The following is a 19,760-nucleotide window of genomic DNA, read 5'->3' as shown; positions in this document are numbered from 1 at the left end:
CTTAGCTTAGCATAGGGATATTCAATCTGTGAGTGATTCGCTCATGGTAAGAAGTCTGTAACAGAGACTGAGAGGGTAAGGGGTAGTGGTCTAGCTCCCCGCCCCACCTTTAGGAATGCCAAGTCTCTGCTGCTCCTTGGTGAATCCGCTGAATGTGGCCTTCAGGGCTTGAGACATCATCTCTTTACTCCCTGGAGTGAGCAGGGGCACATCCCCACACTCCAGATCTAAGAGAGAGAGAGGGAGAGGGAGAGAGGGAGAGAGAGAGAGAGAGAGAGAGAGAGAGAGAGAGAGAGAGGGGAGAAAGATGGTCTATAACTTAATATCACAAATGGTTAGGATGCACAGTAGGGCCGCACATGCACACACACGCACACGGGTCCATTGGTTTGGCTTCTCCAGTGAGCTCCTCTCTCACTGTGATCAAGCACTTGGCTCAATTATTACATCCTCTCCAGACAGACAGAAAGTGTATCAACATTGGAACCAATCCAATCGTCCAATCGCCGCAGCTGTCGCAAACGCATTGGTCACAAATGTGTGCCATGAATCCCAGGACAAACACAGTAACACACATCGGTTCCTTCTCTCTGTATTGTCCTAACGTCTTTTTTGTTGGTTGGGGCATTTTTGGGACAACATGTGAGGGGTCATGCACACCAGTCACTCACTTACACCCTGGGTGGGACTCCCATGGTGGGGCCTATCAGTGACCATTGTGAAACCCCCTAATTGATCATACACACACACACACACACACAGAAGGGCTACTGTCATCCCGACCCAGCATGGGGTCAAACATTCAGGGTCAAAGGTTGGGGACAAGGTGATGATGTCACCCCGACTGGTGGGGGGGGCAAAGACACACACACACACACACACACACACACACACACAGGCTCACTGTTCATTCACAGCCACTGGGCACCCAGCAGGAGACAAGAGCACTCTTTGATGGCTTTAAACAGAGCCCAATGACTCCAGTTGATCTAATTACATTGACTAGGCTACAGAGGGAGAGAGGAGGAGGAAGGAGGACTAGAGGATGAGGAGGACAAGGGAAAGCCCCAGGCCACAAGCGCTAGACAAGAGGGCTAAAAGTCTACTCTGATCAACAGCAACCCAACAGTCTTTACACTACTGAGAGAGACATATAGATTGAGAGTGAGTGCGAAAGAGATGAGAGGTTGAGAGAGACAGAAAGAGAGGATACTGTACAATAATTTGTTTTGAAAGTTGCCACACAACAATTCAATAACAAATAGCCAAAAACATAAACCATATTGATTACAGTAAATAAGTACCCTGCAGTGACACTGTGACTTCAGTGACCACAGCATCAGTGTGTAGGATTGAACTTAAGAAGACACCGTGGTGGGAGACAATTTTTCCCTCTCTCCCTCACCCTCTCTCTCTTTCTGTCTCTATCTCTCTCTTTCTCTGCCTCTTTCTGCCCCCCCCCCCCCCCGCCCCCCCCTCTCTCTCTCTTCATCTGTCTACCCCTCCCCCTCCTCTGCCTCTCTTTCTAATGCTGCCTGTATGTCGTTCTCCCAGATGTTCTGGCATCTCTGCTTGGTGGTTTGATGTGCCAGGGGAGGGGCGACGTGCAGCGCATGGTGTTTTCGCCGCTCGTCAGCGCGCCCGGCCTCGTCTGGAATGCACAACAGCTGTCTGTCCTTCGCCCAGCCGCCGGCGTAATCCTCCGCTGGCCGGCTGACTGGAGAACTAGGTCCATCACTCTCTTCCTCTCCCTCTCTCTGTCTGACCTCTGAAAGCTCATGGGCCACATTATGTAGAAATGACCTAACAGAGGAGAACAATAACACTTTGCGTGTGTGTGTGTGTGTGTGTGTGTGTGTGTGTGTGTGTGTGTGTGTGTGTGTGTGTGTGTGTGTGCATGCATGCGTGTGGTACGATTGCAACTCGATCTCAATGTCTTTATGTGAAAGTCTTGGATTGTACATCCATTCCATAGATACTTTCAGGGTTTATGGCCGTTCTGGAGTTTCACAAGGGATATTTGTGGCTTAGAGATATCTGTCTAGTTGGTTTTAGTGTGAGAAGTCTATCTGATTCATTGGTCTGATTTGTATCGTTTGTCATTCAAAAAGTCAGTGGTGAAGGACAAATTGTTACTTATTTAAGTTGGTTTCTCAAGATTCTGAAGTAGCTCATCAGTTGTCATACTAACGCACTCCTCCACTCTAAAATGAAAACAAAACATGACAAGCACTGCCTACGCGGACACTGTGTCCCTAACTGTGCGCGGTCGTCTTGACCGCCTCCTCTCTGGTTTTTGGCTGTAGTCAGAGCGAGACAGAAAGTGCGAAAGCCAACGGTTACTCAAAGGAGACGTGCTTAGCTCGGAGGGTCTAGGATTTGATCTTGCACTTTATTTGCTCACTCATCCTCTATCTCCAGGCTCTCTATTTCGCTCACTCATCCTCTATCTCCAGTCTCTCTCTTGTCAGACGGACCCCTATCACCTGCGCAGTCCTGAAGCCCGTAGCTATCTAAACCCCACTAAAACCACCGCACCCTCTAGACTGACAAATGCAGTAATGCAGAATGCTCTTCAAACTTTTAGGGAGATACCATTTTTTGCACTGACGGTTAAACCGATGTACATAGCAACCCCGTCTCATTCACTTGAAGTGAATCTGAAGTGCTACTGCAACTGAGCAGATCCTATCTGATCATGTTAATGCACTGACAACACATTAAACTATTATTGGCCATACGTGGAGCATCTCCTTAATGGCACAGTGTGGTAACTAATGCACAGTAACAGTAATGTCCATTAGCTTGGGAGGGCTTGCTTGGGTCTATAGTCTCTGGTAAATGATGACGCCCCAATATGGTTTCAATGGCTGCATGAGCACCGCTAACGACAGCAGGGTCGGCGGCGCCAGGCGTTAACAGCCATCTTCCCATCCACACTAGACCCAGGGAGCGTATGTGGCAAGCGAAGACGAGGTCCATCCGTGTGGCCGAAAGACTGTTGGATGGGGTACACCATCGCAGTAGACCGTGATGGCGGACGAAGGAAAGGAGAGCTCTTAATGCCGATAGCGCTCGTACATCCATATCATCACCCCAGAGCGGGAAAGGAGGCACGATGTTTGCATTTGCCTCATGGCAACACGAGACGTGTGCGGTAAGACCTTGGGCGAATATTATGTCAATGGATGAAAAGCGTGCATGATGGATGGAGCGACGCAGTGAGAATGAAAGGCAGGCGTACAGTAAGAGCTATTGATCACCTCTTCTCCGGTGTCATCATGATGTGACTAATGGCAGCGAGTGGTGTGCTGAGTGCCACTCCGATATCCCTCCCCTGGGGAACCCGCCGAGAGACTGCGCGGCCCAAACAACCCTCCCCCACTCCCACCCCCCCCCCCCCCAGAGACCAAGGTTCCACCTCACAGCCAGGTTGGGGGGGGAGAAGGGGCGGAGGGGCGTGGGGGCGGTCAAGAGGAAGGCCACACACACACACACACAAACACACATGCATGCACGCTCACATGAACCAAATTAGCAGTCTCCTTCCCAGCGTGCGCTGGAGCGAAGGCGTGAAATTAGGATTTTGCGGCCGGGGCTACAGCCCTCGGGAACCGTAGCCCCTCGTCGGGCCTGGCCGGGCGGGGGAAGGGGGGTGGGGGACGGGTGGAATGGGGTGAGGTTGGGGTGGGGCGGTGTAGGGGTGTGTGTAAGTGGCCGGGTGACTCATCGGGCTGTAATGTGAGTTGATCACAGGACCGGAGGAGAGAGAGAGAGAGATAGAGAGAGAGAGAGATGAACAAGAGGTCTGAAAGCGGTCCCTCTCCTCCCTCCCTCCCTCCCTTCCCCCCTCTTGTTCTCACTGTCCGTAGTGACATCACAACAGGAACCATGCCATCTCCCAGGAGGAGGGAGACTGCCTCCATTCATGAAGCAGCGCTGCCCCGCCTCAGATGATGCAACGCTACTCGCCACGCCGGCAACTCCCAAACGCAAAGGAGAGGAAGGAAGAGACACTGGACTATCTATCAGTCTATCAGGCTATAAATAGCCTAGTGTATAAGCTGTGTGTGTGTGTGTGAGAGAGAGAGAGAGAGAGAGAGAGAGAGAGAGAGAGAGAGAGAGAGTGAGTGGGCGTGCAATAAAAAGGGACAATGTCTTAGGAGGTATTCAATGAATCGGAATTGATTCATTTCAGCCTGATTGAAAGTTTAATGCTTTTGACAAAGCGTCTTTCTCTCTCTGCTTCTCTTTTCAGCACTGCGTGGGCGGACCGAGCTCATGAGCACGCAAGGGCCGACTTCTTGTGGCTAAGGTGTCACTTCCGAAGTTGATGGAGAGGCGACTCTTGGGTTGAGCAGGTCATTTGAACCCACAAATCACCCCTGGTCCATCTGTCTACGGAATATCCTTCTCTCACGTTATATGTATCAAGGGACAAGGGACGGGTGTGTGTGTGTGTGTGGGGAGGGGGGGGGTTTGGGCCAGCTTGGGAGAGAACCCACCCCCCTTGAGCAAAAACCCATGACAGCCCCCCCCCCGTCCAGAGGTGATGCCGCTATCTGACGGGCTCTTTGATGGAGATTTCTATCTGTCCCAGTCTAGGGGTCGTAAACCCTGGCGACATGAAGGGAGGCCATTCAGGACCCGCAGGGTAATGAAGTGGCAGGGGGGCCGGGGGGGGGGGGAGCGGAGCGGGGGGGGGGGGGGTCTCCGGTCTCTGAGAGAGCCGCTTGTTCTGTCCCCTTCTTCGCCTCTGTTTGGATTTCCATCTCAATGCACGGCAGCACCAGGGCACGGAGAGCCAGGAATAGAAGTGGCCGGCGGGTGCCTGTTGTGGGGGCAGCCCTGGAGCGAGTGCCAAAGTTGGACCGAGCGTGGGCCCGGCCAGGGCCAGACCCAGGCCAGGGCCCTGTTTTGAGGTCAGGGTCTGGGGCTATCCCCACCAATCCATCCTGTCCAGTTTAGTGTAGCCCTGGAAACAGCGGGGCTATTCTTATGGCTTCCACCACCCTCTCACTGTACCAAGTCTGTGGTCCGGCATTAGTCCGCAGGGCTAAAGGCTACATGCTGCTACTGCTGACTTTAGTACTGTCGGGCCTTTTACAATGCAAAGACTGTGCTCTCCTGGAACAGCACACAGACACACAGGCTACTGGGGCTAGCAGAGACTAATGACTCATACTGTGGCTCTTTTCTTTTCCCTTCCTCTATCTCTGGAATCACATTAGCTTATGATGTGAAAGTGCATTAACTCCTCTATATTGTTTGCGCAGTCTCGGTTCTGGCGTTATGACATTAGCTCCATGTCTGCATTGATCTCTGGCTCGGCCTCCACGGACACAGTGTATTCCACGCTGAAAGCTCTGGTGGAAATTCCCTGTTTCCTATAGAAGGGAAAAAAAACAAAGACAAAAGCTCCCAAAAATTGCTCCAACTGGATTCTTAATCTCATAGGCTAATCCACTCCGTGATCTTTTTGCAGACGTTGACACAAGTTGACTTACCAAATGACTCTTAATGTGTACAAATTGTGTAATTCCTACACAAAATGTCAAGCAACAGGTTTCATGTACAGAGGCAGGCAGAGAACATGGGTATATGCGGTATGTCAGTTTAATCTCTTTTTGCAACATGACATCGGTCTTTGCTTAGCTGCTACTACACAAGAGTGCAGGTGGTGTTAGCATAGCAACGCGTCGCTAGCTCGACTTCCCCAGGCACAGCACTGTTATAAACAGACAGGGGACGCTCTGAGGGAACTGTTTAGGCATTAAAGCAAACACACGACGTATCTGACAAACTGTTTACTTGCTTGCTCGCATTCTTCTCACAGACCCCCGGTGCCTGTCCTGTTTTTTGTCCAAACTGCAACATTCCTCAAGAAACATTTCTTAACACTTTAGTGTGAAATACGACGAGTAGAGGACACTCATCCCGAAAGTATAGGATTCACTGATCCATCCCTGGAACAGTCATGCATGCTTCTTTTGTGACACCCGTCACACATACAGTAAACACAGCAAGTCCGGGACACAATTATAATATCACACCGTAGCTCACACTAGCTGTTCATTTGAGAGAAAACTATGGGCAACAGATGTATACTCGATAAATGAATTCCCTTCAGACCACATTGTTTTCATGTTGCATACCACACATTCCTCTGGTGTTTTACAATCGCTAATGTGCTTCTCACAGCTTTCTTGTGTTCTTCTAATGCAACCAGAAAATGACTGCGGCCCGCTTGGTGAAATGGTTCCAGATCGAATAGATGAATTGCCCTCTATTTTAGGCTTAATGTTCTATGGTCTTGCTAAACATTTGAACCCGAAGGACAAATGTTTGAGGGGGAGGCATCCACTTCTTGTTTGTAAAACACATCAAACATCTCTCTTTTTCGCCTCTTTAGCCCAGTCTTGGCCCCACTCAATAGATTTTGGTGCAATGCTACACTTCACATGAGTTGTGTGTACTGATCTAAAGATGTGACATGGGCTCGATAAAAACAACTAATGGAAAGTAAATGCTGCACTAACAGATGGATGAGATTCCACACGCACTCTCTCTCATACACATACACACACACACACAAACACACACACACACAATATGACACACTATCAAGGAATGAATGAACCCCTCGAGATCACACAGTTTTCCTTTTTACATTGTGTGTCCATGACGCAAACGACCAGGCTATCTTGAAAAGTGTGTATTCATGTAGGCTACTCACTATTTGTCATTCATTCCTCATAGGTTCTCATAAACCAAAACTGGGTCTGAGGCAACACATAGGGACTCTCAATGTGGGTTTTATGGGAACCTGGCAAACGCCTGTATCCCACCAGCACTGTAGTGGAGTGGAAGTGAACAGTGTCAAAGTCAAGTTCTCATTAGTGCGGGCCCTTGGGCACACTCCAGACGCCTACAGTAATTGTAGTCCGCAACACTCTAGAAACTAGCTGCCAGGCCACTCTGTCCCAGTCCCAGTGCTGAAGACATGGAGAAGCCAGGCAAGCCAGGCCAGGCAAGGAAACCAGCTGTGAACCCTAGCCTCAGCTCCAACCTCAGCCTCAGCCCCAGCCTCAGCCCTAGCCCCAGCCCCGGCCTCGACCTCCCCCATGCCTGCCAGAACACATGTGCCTCCCATTTGACTGTGCATCACTGCGGCCCCCGCTCTGCTCACCGTGGGAGTGCCACAGAGTCGTACCTTCAGCGTAGAGCTTTTACTTATTGTTCTCTGCTTTTAAAAGCAGATCTGCTTGTCGATACCGGTTGATGTAGTAGGTTTGACATACATTAAGGAGCTGGCTGTGGCTTGTGGGACCTTTATTTTGGATGATTACAAAAGCAGCCCCCCAAAACGCCAAAAACAGGTGGCCGCCAGCAGAAAATGCGCACACAAAGGGGGACTGAGACAGGATAAAACCTGGCCCTGCTTGCTTCACACAAAAGACCTAAACTAGACCAGATCAGGAAGATTGAACGTCAGTGATAACTGCAAGTCCTTCAGGACACAACACTGATGTCTGTAGCAGGCAGACTATCCTTTTCAGTGGGGGGGGGTTCCAAATTCTGGAATTATAAAACAGTAAAGCAACCGAGAAGAGGTTACCGAAATAGCTGCGACCCACGGGGCACGGTGGGACACGTAGGCGGCGGTAGGCGGCTTTTGTTCCTCCGTTTCGTGGGAAGTGCGGAGCCCTCCGGGGATCCCAGTTGCCCTCGTAAGGTGGAGTCGTGAAGGGAAGAAACGCCCACGGCGGTGGGGGCCAGTCAGCGGCGCGCGCCAGCAGTCAGCGGGCGTCCGTGTGACTCAGTGATTAGTAGTGAGGGACGTCTGGGGATGAGACAGGGACGCACACTAGGAAGAAGCCACATCAAGGGCCGAGGTGACGTTAGCGGGAAGCTCATGTGGCCCGCAGAGGGTGGAAAAGAGGGGAGAGAGGAGGAGGAGGAGGAGGAGAGGGGGACTGGGAGGAATGAGAGGGAGAGGGGGGGGGGGGTTCATGAAAAGCTCTCAGGCTCGTTAACTTATTTTTCCCAGCACTGGAACGTGCTGTTTCTTTTGTTTTGGTTGTCGACGGTCCTCAGGAAGAGGGTTAGAAACAATATTGGGAGGACGGATCGCTGCGGGCTACGCTCCAAGCGGGACGTTACCGCTCCAGTCCTGATGCTCTACCAAATGTACACAGTAATAGTCAAAACACGTGGAAGACAACCAAAAGAGATTTTTCAATATGATTCCATACATTCCTGGTGATTTTCATCACATCAGGGCCACACCTTTGAATACCCCCCTCTCTCTCTCTCTCTCTCTCTCTCTCTCCTTCTTCCTCCTTCCTCTTCCTCTTTCTCTCCACATATGCTTACTATTTAGCTGGCTGATGTATCTGGAAGTAAAATGCAGACTTTTATGACTAAGCTTTAAAAGGCAAAATTAAGGCGTGTAGTCACTAGAGAGGCATCCTGATATGGCCCACGCGCGATAATAGCCTTCTGTTTAGACAGGCTATAAGACTGCCCACAGACACGTGAATGAACAGATGATGAATGAATTGGGGATAATCAGTTTCACAATATGGGGATGACATCACAATCCCATTCACAAAGACATAGACAGGGTCATTGTGGACATGGACAGACACCCACTTCACGACCGACTCTTGCCTTAAGAGGTCTATGCATCATGTGGATGGATGTGTGAGGCCTATTGAACCGGGCATATGATGCCCACGGGGCAAGACTTCAGCCTGGCATGTAGACACGATTTAGCCAAACATTGTGTGATGATCACAGGCCCGACATCAAATACCGCACTCCACTAGAGGAGGGTTTGATCTGGCAAACCTGGTTGGTCGTCTCTTGACGCTGAACAGGCCAGATGAAAAGTGGACCTGGGCTGGCTTCTGTTGTGTTCAAGCCAACGACCGACATCAGAGGAGAACGGCGTGGCTTTGACGCTGTTGACACAGCTGCCAAGCTGCCAGGCGGGCTCAAACACTTGCATTTTACACACACACACACACGCATGCACGCACGCACGCACACGCACACACACACACACACACACAGCGCCACCACTGTTGGAGTGCTGACATCATCAAACCAGCCCTGAACCTACACGCTTATGCCTGAAATGAAAACACACTTCACCATGCCAACAGCCTTTTGAGGACCCTGTGTGTGTGTGTGTGTGTGTGTGTGTGTGTGTGTGTGTGTGTGTGTGTGTGTGTGTGTGTGTGTGTGTGTGTGTGTGTGTGTGTGTGTGTGTATGTGCGTGCATGTGTGTGGCATGGGTGGTGCATGGTGGTACAGGGGCAGGGAGTGTGTGTGCCAGCTAAAACAAGCCGCAGTGTCTTCATCAGATTAAAGGCAGCAACCAACCCCCCCCCCCCCCTCCCCTCCCAACTCTCCCACTGAGACACGCAGCATCACAGACATTTCTGTCAGCCACTGAACCCTGACCTCTGGCACTAACTAACAGAAACTTAAACGAGGCCAGCTCAGTCTGTGTAACAGACGCCCTCATTCCGGACGACAGAACTGATGAACACTAAGGCACTAGCTAGTATACAGTACCTAGTACAGTACTGTTGTTTCAGGAAGGGGAAAAATGAAAGTCAGGGGGGGGGGGGAAAGAAGAAAGTCTGATGACTTTGTAATTTGACACCTTCCATCTTGAGAAGAGATCTCACTTATCTTTTCAGCTCCGCCTTGTGAGATTCTAGTCGTGTTATGGCTACCAGATAGGCTGAATAATAAGCTACCGTGCCCTGTGTTGTAGCCTACTGTGAGTCAAGACGCAGCTACTGTAACACAGAGGAACTCGCTTTTTGGAATACTGTATGAGAAGCTTTATTTGGGCTCACCTCTAACCTTGACAGTCTGTAAGCACTTAAAAGGAATTACCTCAGACGGGGTAACAGTCAAAGGGGGGGATTTAGGTAAGCTGACACTTGCCGCACCTTCACAAAGAATAGAAAATAAACAATGCTACGGGATGTGCTTAAAACCACTTGATGTGTGTGTGTGTGTGTGTGTGTGTGTGTGTTTGTGCGTGTGTGTGTGTGTGTGTGTGTGAGCGAGATAGATAGAGAGAGAGAGAGAGAGAGAGATAGAACAAATGCTTGCCCAATACCAGCATTAGTTAAGACATTCTGAGAACCCCTATGCTTGTTGAAACTAGAGAAACCATGTCCAGTGAGAATGTCCATTACACAACCCGTTGATCCGACATCAGTCACTGGAGGCATCGTGGTCCTGTGGAACACTTAACCCTTTCAGCAGCCTCAGCTGGACAAAGAGCCCGTCATGTCCTCTAATGTCTAACATGCCTGGGCTACAGAGGAGCACTGCTATTTCCTATTTGGATCAAAAGGTGCAGAGGCGGCTCGGTTCATCAGTGGGACACTGATCTATTTAGAGAAGTATGGAACGTGGAGAGAGTGGACAGGACAGAGTGTGTGTGTGTGATGTACTGTATCCAGCCTGCCTCTTGGCAGCGACAGGCTGACCCCAACAACATACACGGCAGAGCAAGACGAAGCTGGCGTTGTGAAATGATTTTGCAAGATAGCGCTGCGCTTTGGCAACTCAAACACAGCTGTCAGCGCTTTTTCAGACAAGTGTGTGTGTTCTGTATGTGTCTGAGAATGTGTGTGTGTTACTCACTTGCCTTCTGCAGGTGTCATCTAAGTGAAGTTGAACACACCATTGGAGCTTCTCCTGCAGTTGTTACACTGCTGTGTTGAGCTCGGTGGGTTATGGAGGGGGTTAGTACACGTTTCAACACTTTGCCAACTTTACAGCTGGGGCACCACCCAAGCTGAAAACCTATAGAGTTTAGCAGGCTACTTAGGGTTTACCACTGCCATTAAATACAAGAGGACAGTAGTGATGAAATCAAATCTCTTCCATCTACGAAAGTGAATAAGTTGACTTTGAGGGGGGAAATAAAATAAAATAGAGACCACAGATTTCTCAGGCCAGATGAAAACACTGTGGAGCGCGTGGGTTACAGCCTCCTCCATCCTCTCCTCATCTCAGCCCCACAGGCCTGCCCAGGGCCTCCGGCCTCTCCAAATCTCAGCCCCACAGGCCTGCCCAGGGCCTCCAGCCTCTCCACATCTCAGCCCCACATGCCTGCCCAGGGCCTCCAGCCTCTCCACATCTCAGCCCCACAGGCCTGCCCAGGGCCTCCAGCCTCTCCACATCTCAGCCCCACAGCCCTGCCCAGGGCTTCCAGGCAGCAGGGAGGATACGCAACCCTCAGGCCTGCACACTCATCACCTCAGCCCGCCTCTGATTCCCTCTGGAGACACACACTCAACACACACACACTCAACCGCTCTGGAGGAAAGGGGGTGTGGGGGGGGGGGGGGGGGCATGATGAAGTGAGGGATAGAGGGATGATGACTGGACATTAGTGCCAGTCTCCCATGTGGGGCGGAGTGCCCTGTGCTTGCCCTCCCTGGGCAGCCCTGGGGACGGGCAGTTAGGTGGGCACATATTTGGGAGGGAGATGAGATGGTGATAGGGTGCCTGGAGAGAGCTATCAAGGCTGTGTGAGAGAGAAGGGCTGATTGAGAGACAGTCAGCCATGGATACAATATCTACAAAGACAACCGCAATGCACTAAATGTGTCCCCCAGCACAAACAAATAAACAGAAAAAAATAAGACTATGTTATCTCAGTACTAGGTATGCAGGAGAAAGAGTTGCCTCTTTCCCCATTGAGTCCTTAGCTTCTGAAACATAGGCTAGTAGACCCAAGAGTGATCAACATGAGGAGGGGCCTTTGAAGTTATATTGAAGTTATATTGTCATAATTCAACACAGGGTAGCCTATGTGAGCCTAAATGAGTCTTGGATAATAGCCTACATAAATCAAGAAATGAAAGGAAGATATAGCTTATCATTTTGCAGTAGACATATATGCTTTTAAATTCATAGCCTGGAACATTTGCATTTTTCTCAGTTGTCATGCGCTAGCATGCATTTTCCTCTAGCCTACTCTATAATATACCATTAGGAGACACCAACTCTCTGTATAGTGATCTACCACCATGTCATGCCTGCACTATGAACTACACTGCTTTGCATTCGCTCAACAATCCGGACATTCTGTCCCGTTACATGACTTCATCAGAAGCGCACTTATCAACACGAACCGAGAGTAAGGCAAACAGTAGGATAGATGCTTCAAGGGAGCGCAGATTGCAAAAGACATAACTTTGAGAAACAGCCTATAGGCTGCCAGAATACATCCGGCAACTGCACAGCATACATGCAAAACAGTATATTAAAGTTCGTCTAATAACGGCTGTAGCCTACGATTATCTTACTCACCGTCCATTTTTTCAGATTTTATGATGGTTAACGTCGGTTTCATATCGACAGCTGCCGTCATGATCATCAGATCACTTTGTTCGATACAGTTGCCTGCGTTATGTTTTCTGTTAAACAGTAACAGAAAACAGTAACAATCCGAAATAATTTATGAAAAATAGCTTTCTTCCCTGTGCCGTCCAAAAAAACTTTGATTTAGCCTGATCGAGACAATAATTGTTTTTCCTGTCCTTGCGCCTCAATAGCCTATATCTCCACCAAAATTCAATTTATTTTCTACAAACTTCTCTTTCAATCTTTCCCCCTTTCTCTCTCCCTCTCTCTCTCTCTCTCTCCCTCTGTCTCAGCTACTCTCTCTCCTTCCCTCTTTCTCACTCACTCAATCCCTCCCTCCCTCATCACCGTCAGGGCGTTTTTGTCCCTCTGACTGCGCGCGGAAGAGGCTGTTCTGCCAGTGTAGCCTAGATAGGATAACTGAATGGGCGGCGCGTTTAGACTGCGAGTGATTCAGTGATTCACAATTCAATTACATTCTTGCCCCTGTGTATCTCTGTGAGAATCCAGTCACTTATCCTCGGGCGTCACAGGGGACAATGATTTACATATTCCCGCAAACTACTCTTATTAGCTGAAGGATAGTGATTTATACACATGTCGACTGTTGATTCTTAGAACCATTGCTGTGCTTAAACTAAAGGTATAGGTCCCAGGCTGTGCTTTGTCTACTTGTCATGTATCCTAGTAGGCCATAATTCAAAGTCACCCTGCAATCATAATCCTATAACTTAGAGAAAGGTTTCTTAAGCAACTGATTTGTGACTACCAATACAGTGGCTGAATAATCATCCTCACTATATCCCCATTGTCATGATAGTCAATAAGCAAGAAGACTACAGGATAGCTTCAGAGGGGCCAGTCTAGAAAGTGTCATGAGCCGTCTGTGTCTAATTCCAGGGGTCCAAGCGTCCTGTAACTGGCCCTCATAAACACCTCAGAGTGTTTCCTGTTCACCTTGTACTGATCAATAAAAAACATATTTTTACAGAACTACCTCTCAGGCCTTTGAAATGCGATGACATATTAAGATAAGATTCATAGCTGCGATTCATTGACAAGGAAAGATCTTGAAGCACATCCAAGAAGCAGTTTGAATGAGGGCAGTTTGAATAAATGGGTCATTTGGCCATGTATCAGCACAAATTGAATTGGGGCTCCTATCATCATAATTTCATTTGAAAATATTATTTAGTGGGCATTCAGTAGTTTAAACATTTAGATAATGTAGTTTACTGAAATAAGGCACATTCAGAAAGCATGATATATTTGAAATTGAATCAATTTTTGCATCTGCCCTTGAAAGAAAGACTGGAATCCATGGCCAGAAAGAGGGAGTAAACTGGTGAGGCTCCACTCAAAACGACGACAACTGTAAGGACATTACCTACCATGGCAACAGATTGTCAGTGCAACTGTCACATGCAGGTCTGTTTGCCATCAAAGTGGAACGTACCAGTGTTGACAACATGTCCTAGGCATGGTGGAAGCAAGAAATGCTGGAATAGCTGTATTACTATCAACATTTCATTTTAAAAATATATTCAATATAAACCAACAAGGAAACATAGTTTCATCCAGCATCCAAGCATTCATCCAAGCATTCACACTCGACCATTCGCCTCAACCAAGGCTGACTGCATGTAGCCTAACCTTGTTAGAGTAAGTCAATATGGAGCATCCCAGTATGCCAGGCAATATGATTCTGCTTGTACGTATGTATACCTGAATTGGATCGGGAAGCCGGGGTTATTGATTATGTATGGATTTTTAAATAGGGGATCCTTCACTGTCCCCATTAGCAGCCAGGATCAGGTTTCAATGGACAGATAAGAGCTGCCGTGGCAACGGCTGAAGAGAGGTGGTGTGGGTTTAGTGGTTTGTTCTGCTCCCTGTGAGAGGCTGTCTAAGGACGGAGGGTGGTTGGATGGAGAGAGGGAGGGGAGGGGACGAAGGGCATCTCTCTCTCTCCTCTCTCTCATATCGCTCTTTGTTTTTGTCTTTGTTGAGTTCCTTGTATCTACTCTCAGGGCGCGTTCACACCAACCTTGTTTAGTCCGGTTGAACCGAACCAACCCCTTTTTGCGGTTCGTTTGGGCGGTGTGAATGCAGGAATTGAACTCTGGTGTGGACCAAACAACCGCTCTCTGGTCCGCCTGGACAAGGGGGTCTCGGTCTGCTGTCAAGTGAACTCTGGATCAGTCCATTTCTGGTGTGAACACCATTGGGTTAAAAAAAGGTAATTCTTTTCCAGTGCACCCATTTTTTGCGCAGCGCAGGAAGATAGCAACTAGTTTGTATTCTGTGAAAATAGCAGGGGACAAACGAGATGAAGTCAGATGTAGGGCTGAACTCGATTGCTGGACAGGTCATTGTTTGTTTTATTAACTAAGTCCCACAATGTCTAGCCTATAAGTGGAAAATAGGCTACATATTGTCATTGTAATACTTTTTACTCTCATGTCATTGACTACATTTTGAATTTTGGGAGTGCAGAGCGCATTTGTCATGCTATTACGTAGGCCTAGGCTAGGCCCTACATGTTATCATTTGAATTATTACTATAGGCCCACAATAAAGATGATTATGATTATGATCAAGTTAAATGATACCAGTGCATTTAATTTATTTAAATCATCGGGATAGATGGGAGGGATGGGATGAATGGGAGGCTTCATGTCCAGACTGGCGCCAACTCCAGGAGTGGAAGCGGCCTACTGGGAAGCAAGCCTACATAAATATTAAATTAATATATGCTAATAAAATACAATAACATATTCTGAATACAAATTATAAGTTAGTTACTCATTAATAATCAGCCTAATTTAGAAATGTACAGGCCTGAAGAAAAAAGTGCCTGAAAAAAAAGCGCCCAAAATAGTTTGGTCGGGGGAAAAAAATATGCCTGTCAGTCAACCAAGATTTTCTTTGGTTGAAGACAGCCCCAGTCAGATACCTCCCTAAAATGTTGGCACATTTCTAATGCTCTGGTTTTAGTTTTGTGACAAAATTCTGTGCTGAGCGCATGGAGGTACGGTTGAGCAAGAGCAGAGGCAAGCTTTAAGCACACAGACCAAAGAACGTCACTTTGTGCTTGCTTATTATGGACATCAGCAGACATGCAAATACAATTTTATTGAGTACAGTGTACAATATAGCCTAGACTTTCCTTTGCTCAAAATGTATTATTTGCATGCGTGTGTGAAACATATTTGTGTGCTCAAAATATCCCTTCACAGGCAGGGAATTTTGGCACAAAAAATAACCTGACAGTGCTCCATGATGTGGGCTACCATACAGTACAGATATCCAGGTAGAAATTGTGCAAATTGGTTGCCTTTTTACCCACCAACTGTATGACCAATTATTGAACAGTGTTTCCAGCCACATGGATTTTGTTTACAATTTCTGGACCGTTTTGAGTATTGGCCTTTATGAACGCAAACCGGACCAGTTGGAAAATTGAAACAATGTATGATCCTTGCATTCATTCGAATCAGAAAACGGACCTTTAAGTGTGAACCCGACCTAAAAAGAACAGTCCAGCTCCTTCTATGCCTTGGGGCAGCCATTAAGGCCTAGTAGCATGAATATCTACATCAGAGCAGAGGAGCAGAGTGGACTATTTCAATGCTTCCCACAATTATGTAGGCCTTTAAAGTAGCTCTTGTTCTGATATGAGATTTGAACTCACTTTACATTGAGTTGCTCTCATGTATGCATCCTGCAATGGACTCTTAGGTGACTCTTTTTTTTTTTTTTCCTTTGCAGCACAATTTAATTTACTCAAAGTTCAGCATCTTGTAGAAAGAATGCTTTGGTCTGTATCATTACACTTATCAAAATAAGTCTTGCAAAAGCAAAAAAGGACTAGTGAGAACAACATTTTCCAATGCAACCGAGAGGCTAAAACCACTCAGTCTTGTTAAGGGCCTGTGCCATATAAGACCACATGTGAGCTTGGGTTTCAATGTCTCCCCTTTATCACCTGGCAAATGCTGTTACCATGGTTCTGACAGTTAGGGCTTCATGTGATAGCCCTGGAGTTGTGCCGCCATACGCCTGCCAGACATCTGCCGGGCCCGGTTGCTCATCTCTACTAATCCACACGTGTAACTGGTGCACCTGCTCCTCACAGGGTCAACTGACAGCTAGCTGAGAGGTTAGCTTTACTGCGAATCAGACAGATGCCAATTGAAGTTCTTCTTTTTACGTTCAAAAGCTCACAAAGAATGACAGGGGTAAGAAGGGGGTTCTGGTGTAAAACATAAATTGATTATGTTGCTTTGCTAGGTGGCACTGTTGGAGAATTTTGACGAGCTACGTTAAGCAAATCTAAAGTTTCAGCGAATGCTGTACAGTACATTTCAGCACATGCTAATATCTACACTAAATGCAGCGAATGGGCGGTCTGACAGACAGGTGGGTGGATGGTGGACGGGTAGACGGGTCGACCATGCACTTCCCCGCCTAGCCACCAGAGGGCACTGTTCGGGATCGAACCAGCCATATATCGACACTGGAAGGTCACAGAGACATGCGGTTTGGACTGTCAGAAAGGTCTAGACTTAATGACAGTCAAGATCTAACCAGCGTCATTCATTTCATTCATTGTTGTTCTTTTTGGGACAGTGAGAGCTGTATTGTTGTCCACCAAGAAAGTGTCTTTTTCTGTCAAAGTTTGTGACTAGATAAGTTAAAAGGTTAATTATTAATTCATTGTAGCAGCATATTTGAATAATTCACTGTAGCAGCATCCATCGTGCAAGGGAAACAGTGTACAACTTCAAGACAGTTGTAGGCTACTGTAGACTAGCGGTTTTATGTCAAGAGGCTCCACACTCCCATAGAGGAAGAACTGTCTGTGTTCGATAACTTGAGCTTGATAACTTTAGCTCAAGGTGCTAGGTGCGTTCATGAAGTTGAGAGTTTTGTCCCAGTCTAAACCCTGTGTTTCTGCGAACCTGCTAAATTGAGGCTGTTTAAGCGTTTAAGTCAGGGGAGGAACATTTTTGTTTTCACTGCTACCACGAATGCACAACACCACACGTGAATGTGTATTACTAGCAAATACAGAGAAAGGGACGTCCAAATGGAAAAGAGGTCCCACCAAAACAATTTTGTGGTCTCTCACAAATGCTCCCATTTATATTTCAATGTTGCACAGATTACCTACATTTCAGGAGCATATGCGACCAAAACAGTCACGATTTTGAGCCCTGACCTAACAATGTACCTGGAAATGAATGGTATCGTTAGCAATCAAGGCCCACATTTTAACACAAGCAAGGGGAATAACATTTGGATTCTTACTGAGTTTTTGTCCAAAAACACTATTAAGGAAGGCAAGCTCTTTAAAGTACTGTATGAGCCCTTCTGTATGGTGTTTTCCCTGTAGGCTATGGCGAATCAGGTTGGCTTCCTAAAATCCTATCCTTAAAACAAAAACTACAAAAACAACATAAATACAGCAAACAAAAAATATGAACTTGTGATGTAATAGTAACACATCCATCTACTCTGACTCATGTGGTGTAATAGCAACACACCCATCTACTCTGACTCATGTGGTGTAATACGGGTAGTAACACACCCATCTACTCTGACTCGTGGTGTAATAGTAACACACCCAACTACTCTAACTCATGTGGTGTAATACTGGTAGTAACACATCCATCTACTTGATGGAAATTCCAGGTGCAAATCCTGGCAAGAGTCTGTTAGATGTTTGCTACAGTATATCACAAAGTATTTAATTAAAATTGATTTTGAATACAAATTATGGCAGGGCCAAAAAGTCCAGCCTATTCCAAACAGCACTATAAATCTAATAGCTACATCTTACCTACAGTCAGATCAATAGTTGGTTGTTCAAGTGTTGAAACAGAGTTGTGTTTCTTCAGTTTTGGGTGCTGTGCAGCCCCACAGAGTTTGCTCTATGAATTAAGTATTTAATCACTGATAGATTGATTGATGGATCAATACAAACCACACCATTTCCACGGGTACTGTGCACAAGTAACTCTGAATTTCCCTTTACTAATGCTCTATTGTGACAACAACAGTCTTTCTTATTACAAAACAATAAAATCAATGCCATGAAGGAGAAGTGGAAAAGTCAGTTAAAATGGAGTGTCTTAGGCGACATTTAGGCTGAATCCCAATTTACCCCTTGGCCCTACCCCTCATCCCTAACACTTCATTTTGCGTGTTCATGTTAAGGGGTACAGTCGTCCCAATCCTCAAGGGTGTCAAGTGTAGCGGTAAGGGCGAGGGCTACAGTACATAGCCCTTGAAACTGAGATTTTTCAGACCCACACTTCAAACCAAGAGCTATGAGCAAGCAACAAAAGAACGCCACACATTTCCGAAATACTACTGTTTCTGTGTCACAGAATATCATTTTAAGATTTTTTTAGGCAGTAATGTACTTGGCTTAACTTCAAATCGGTGGTCAATTTATCAAGATAGAGCTAATTTGAAAATTTGTTTGGACGTTTTCGGAGCTAGCTAGCCATCAAGATGACTGGGCAGTCAGCCTTATCTCGGCAAATGGTTTAGAAATCTGCCACTGGGTCTAATGTTTGTGTCGTGGTCTGTTTTGGGTAGGCTAACATTAGGCGAACAATCGGTCTCAGAGCAAAAGAAAAGCACGAATGTAGCCTAATATTTTTTTCATTAAGAATGATTCAAAACGATAATAACCAACGTATTATTTCATATTCATATTGTTTCAATTATAGACCTTTTCTTTATAACAAGCATAGCCTAACGAAAAATCGCTGTGGCATGCTGATGTCTTAGCTAACAACATTGTTTTAAGGCTGATTTGTGCATGAGAGTCCTGCATTTTGACACATTTCCATGTTGCATTTCCCCCCTTTGATAGCATATGAGTGACACTCAAAATTTAACTAGTCCACCAATGAAGTTGCTGCACTTGTTACCACTCCGTGCAGACCGGCAGATTAGACTAGAAGACCTACTGATGACGTATCGGTCTTGAAGGGGTGTCCCGTTTCATAGGGGAAGATTTCAACCCACTAGCCCTTCACACTCTGTTCCTAGGGGCAAGGGCTAGGAGTAAGGGGTAGGGGTAAACATGAGAAATTAGACTTGGCCTTACATTAATACATGTTTGTCTTAAAAGGCATAACTTTTACTATGTTTATGCCTAGCGTCCACTACTCTGGTATTTTTGTGCCCCCAAAACGAAGAGTTTTGAAAACCGCTGACCAGTTTTAGTTTGAAAACTCCAGACTGTGTTATAGTATGGACGGACAGAAACAAACAATGACGTAGACACCCACATTCAGCTGTTAGCCCTTGGCCCTACCCCTACATTTTTCGTG

The 19,760-nt window shown here is 46.9% G+C and overlaps 1 protein-coding gene across 4 annotated transcripts in view; it reads right to left on the bottom strand.

Annotated features, from left to right (window-relative positions):
* Window positions 1–19,760, bottom strand: part of ets1 (v-ets avian erythroblastosis virus E26 oncogene homolog 1) — a gene marked incomplete at its 5' end in the record, with an annotated part of 39,102 nt that overhangs the window by 8,289 nt on the left and 11,053 nt on the right. The window contains 2 exons of one of the 4 annotated variants that reach the window (XM_084444606.1): window positions 108–227; window positions 12,355–12,421. In XM_084444606.1, the coding sequence (XP_084300732.1) occupies window positions 108–227; window positions 12,355–12,421 (187 nt within the window). Of the gene's footprint in view, window positions 1–107; window positions 228–12,354; window positions 12,422–19,760 lie in introns of those variants that run through there. The other 3 variants (XM_084444607.1, XM_084444605.1, XM_084444604.1) reach the window with 3 other exon arrangements.

Source organism: Borostomias antarcticus, assembly GCF_949987555.1.
Source record: "Borostomias antarcticus genome assembly, chromosome: 1".
Classification (NCBI taxonomy): Eukaryota; Metazoa; Chordata; class Actinopteri; order Stomiiformes; family Stomiidae; genus Borostomias; species Borostomias antarcticus.
Note: the sequence above shows the minus strand (reverse complement) of the source record. Positions and strands in the feature narration are given on the sequence as shown.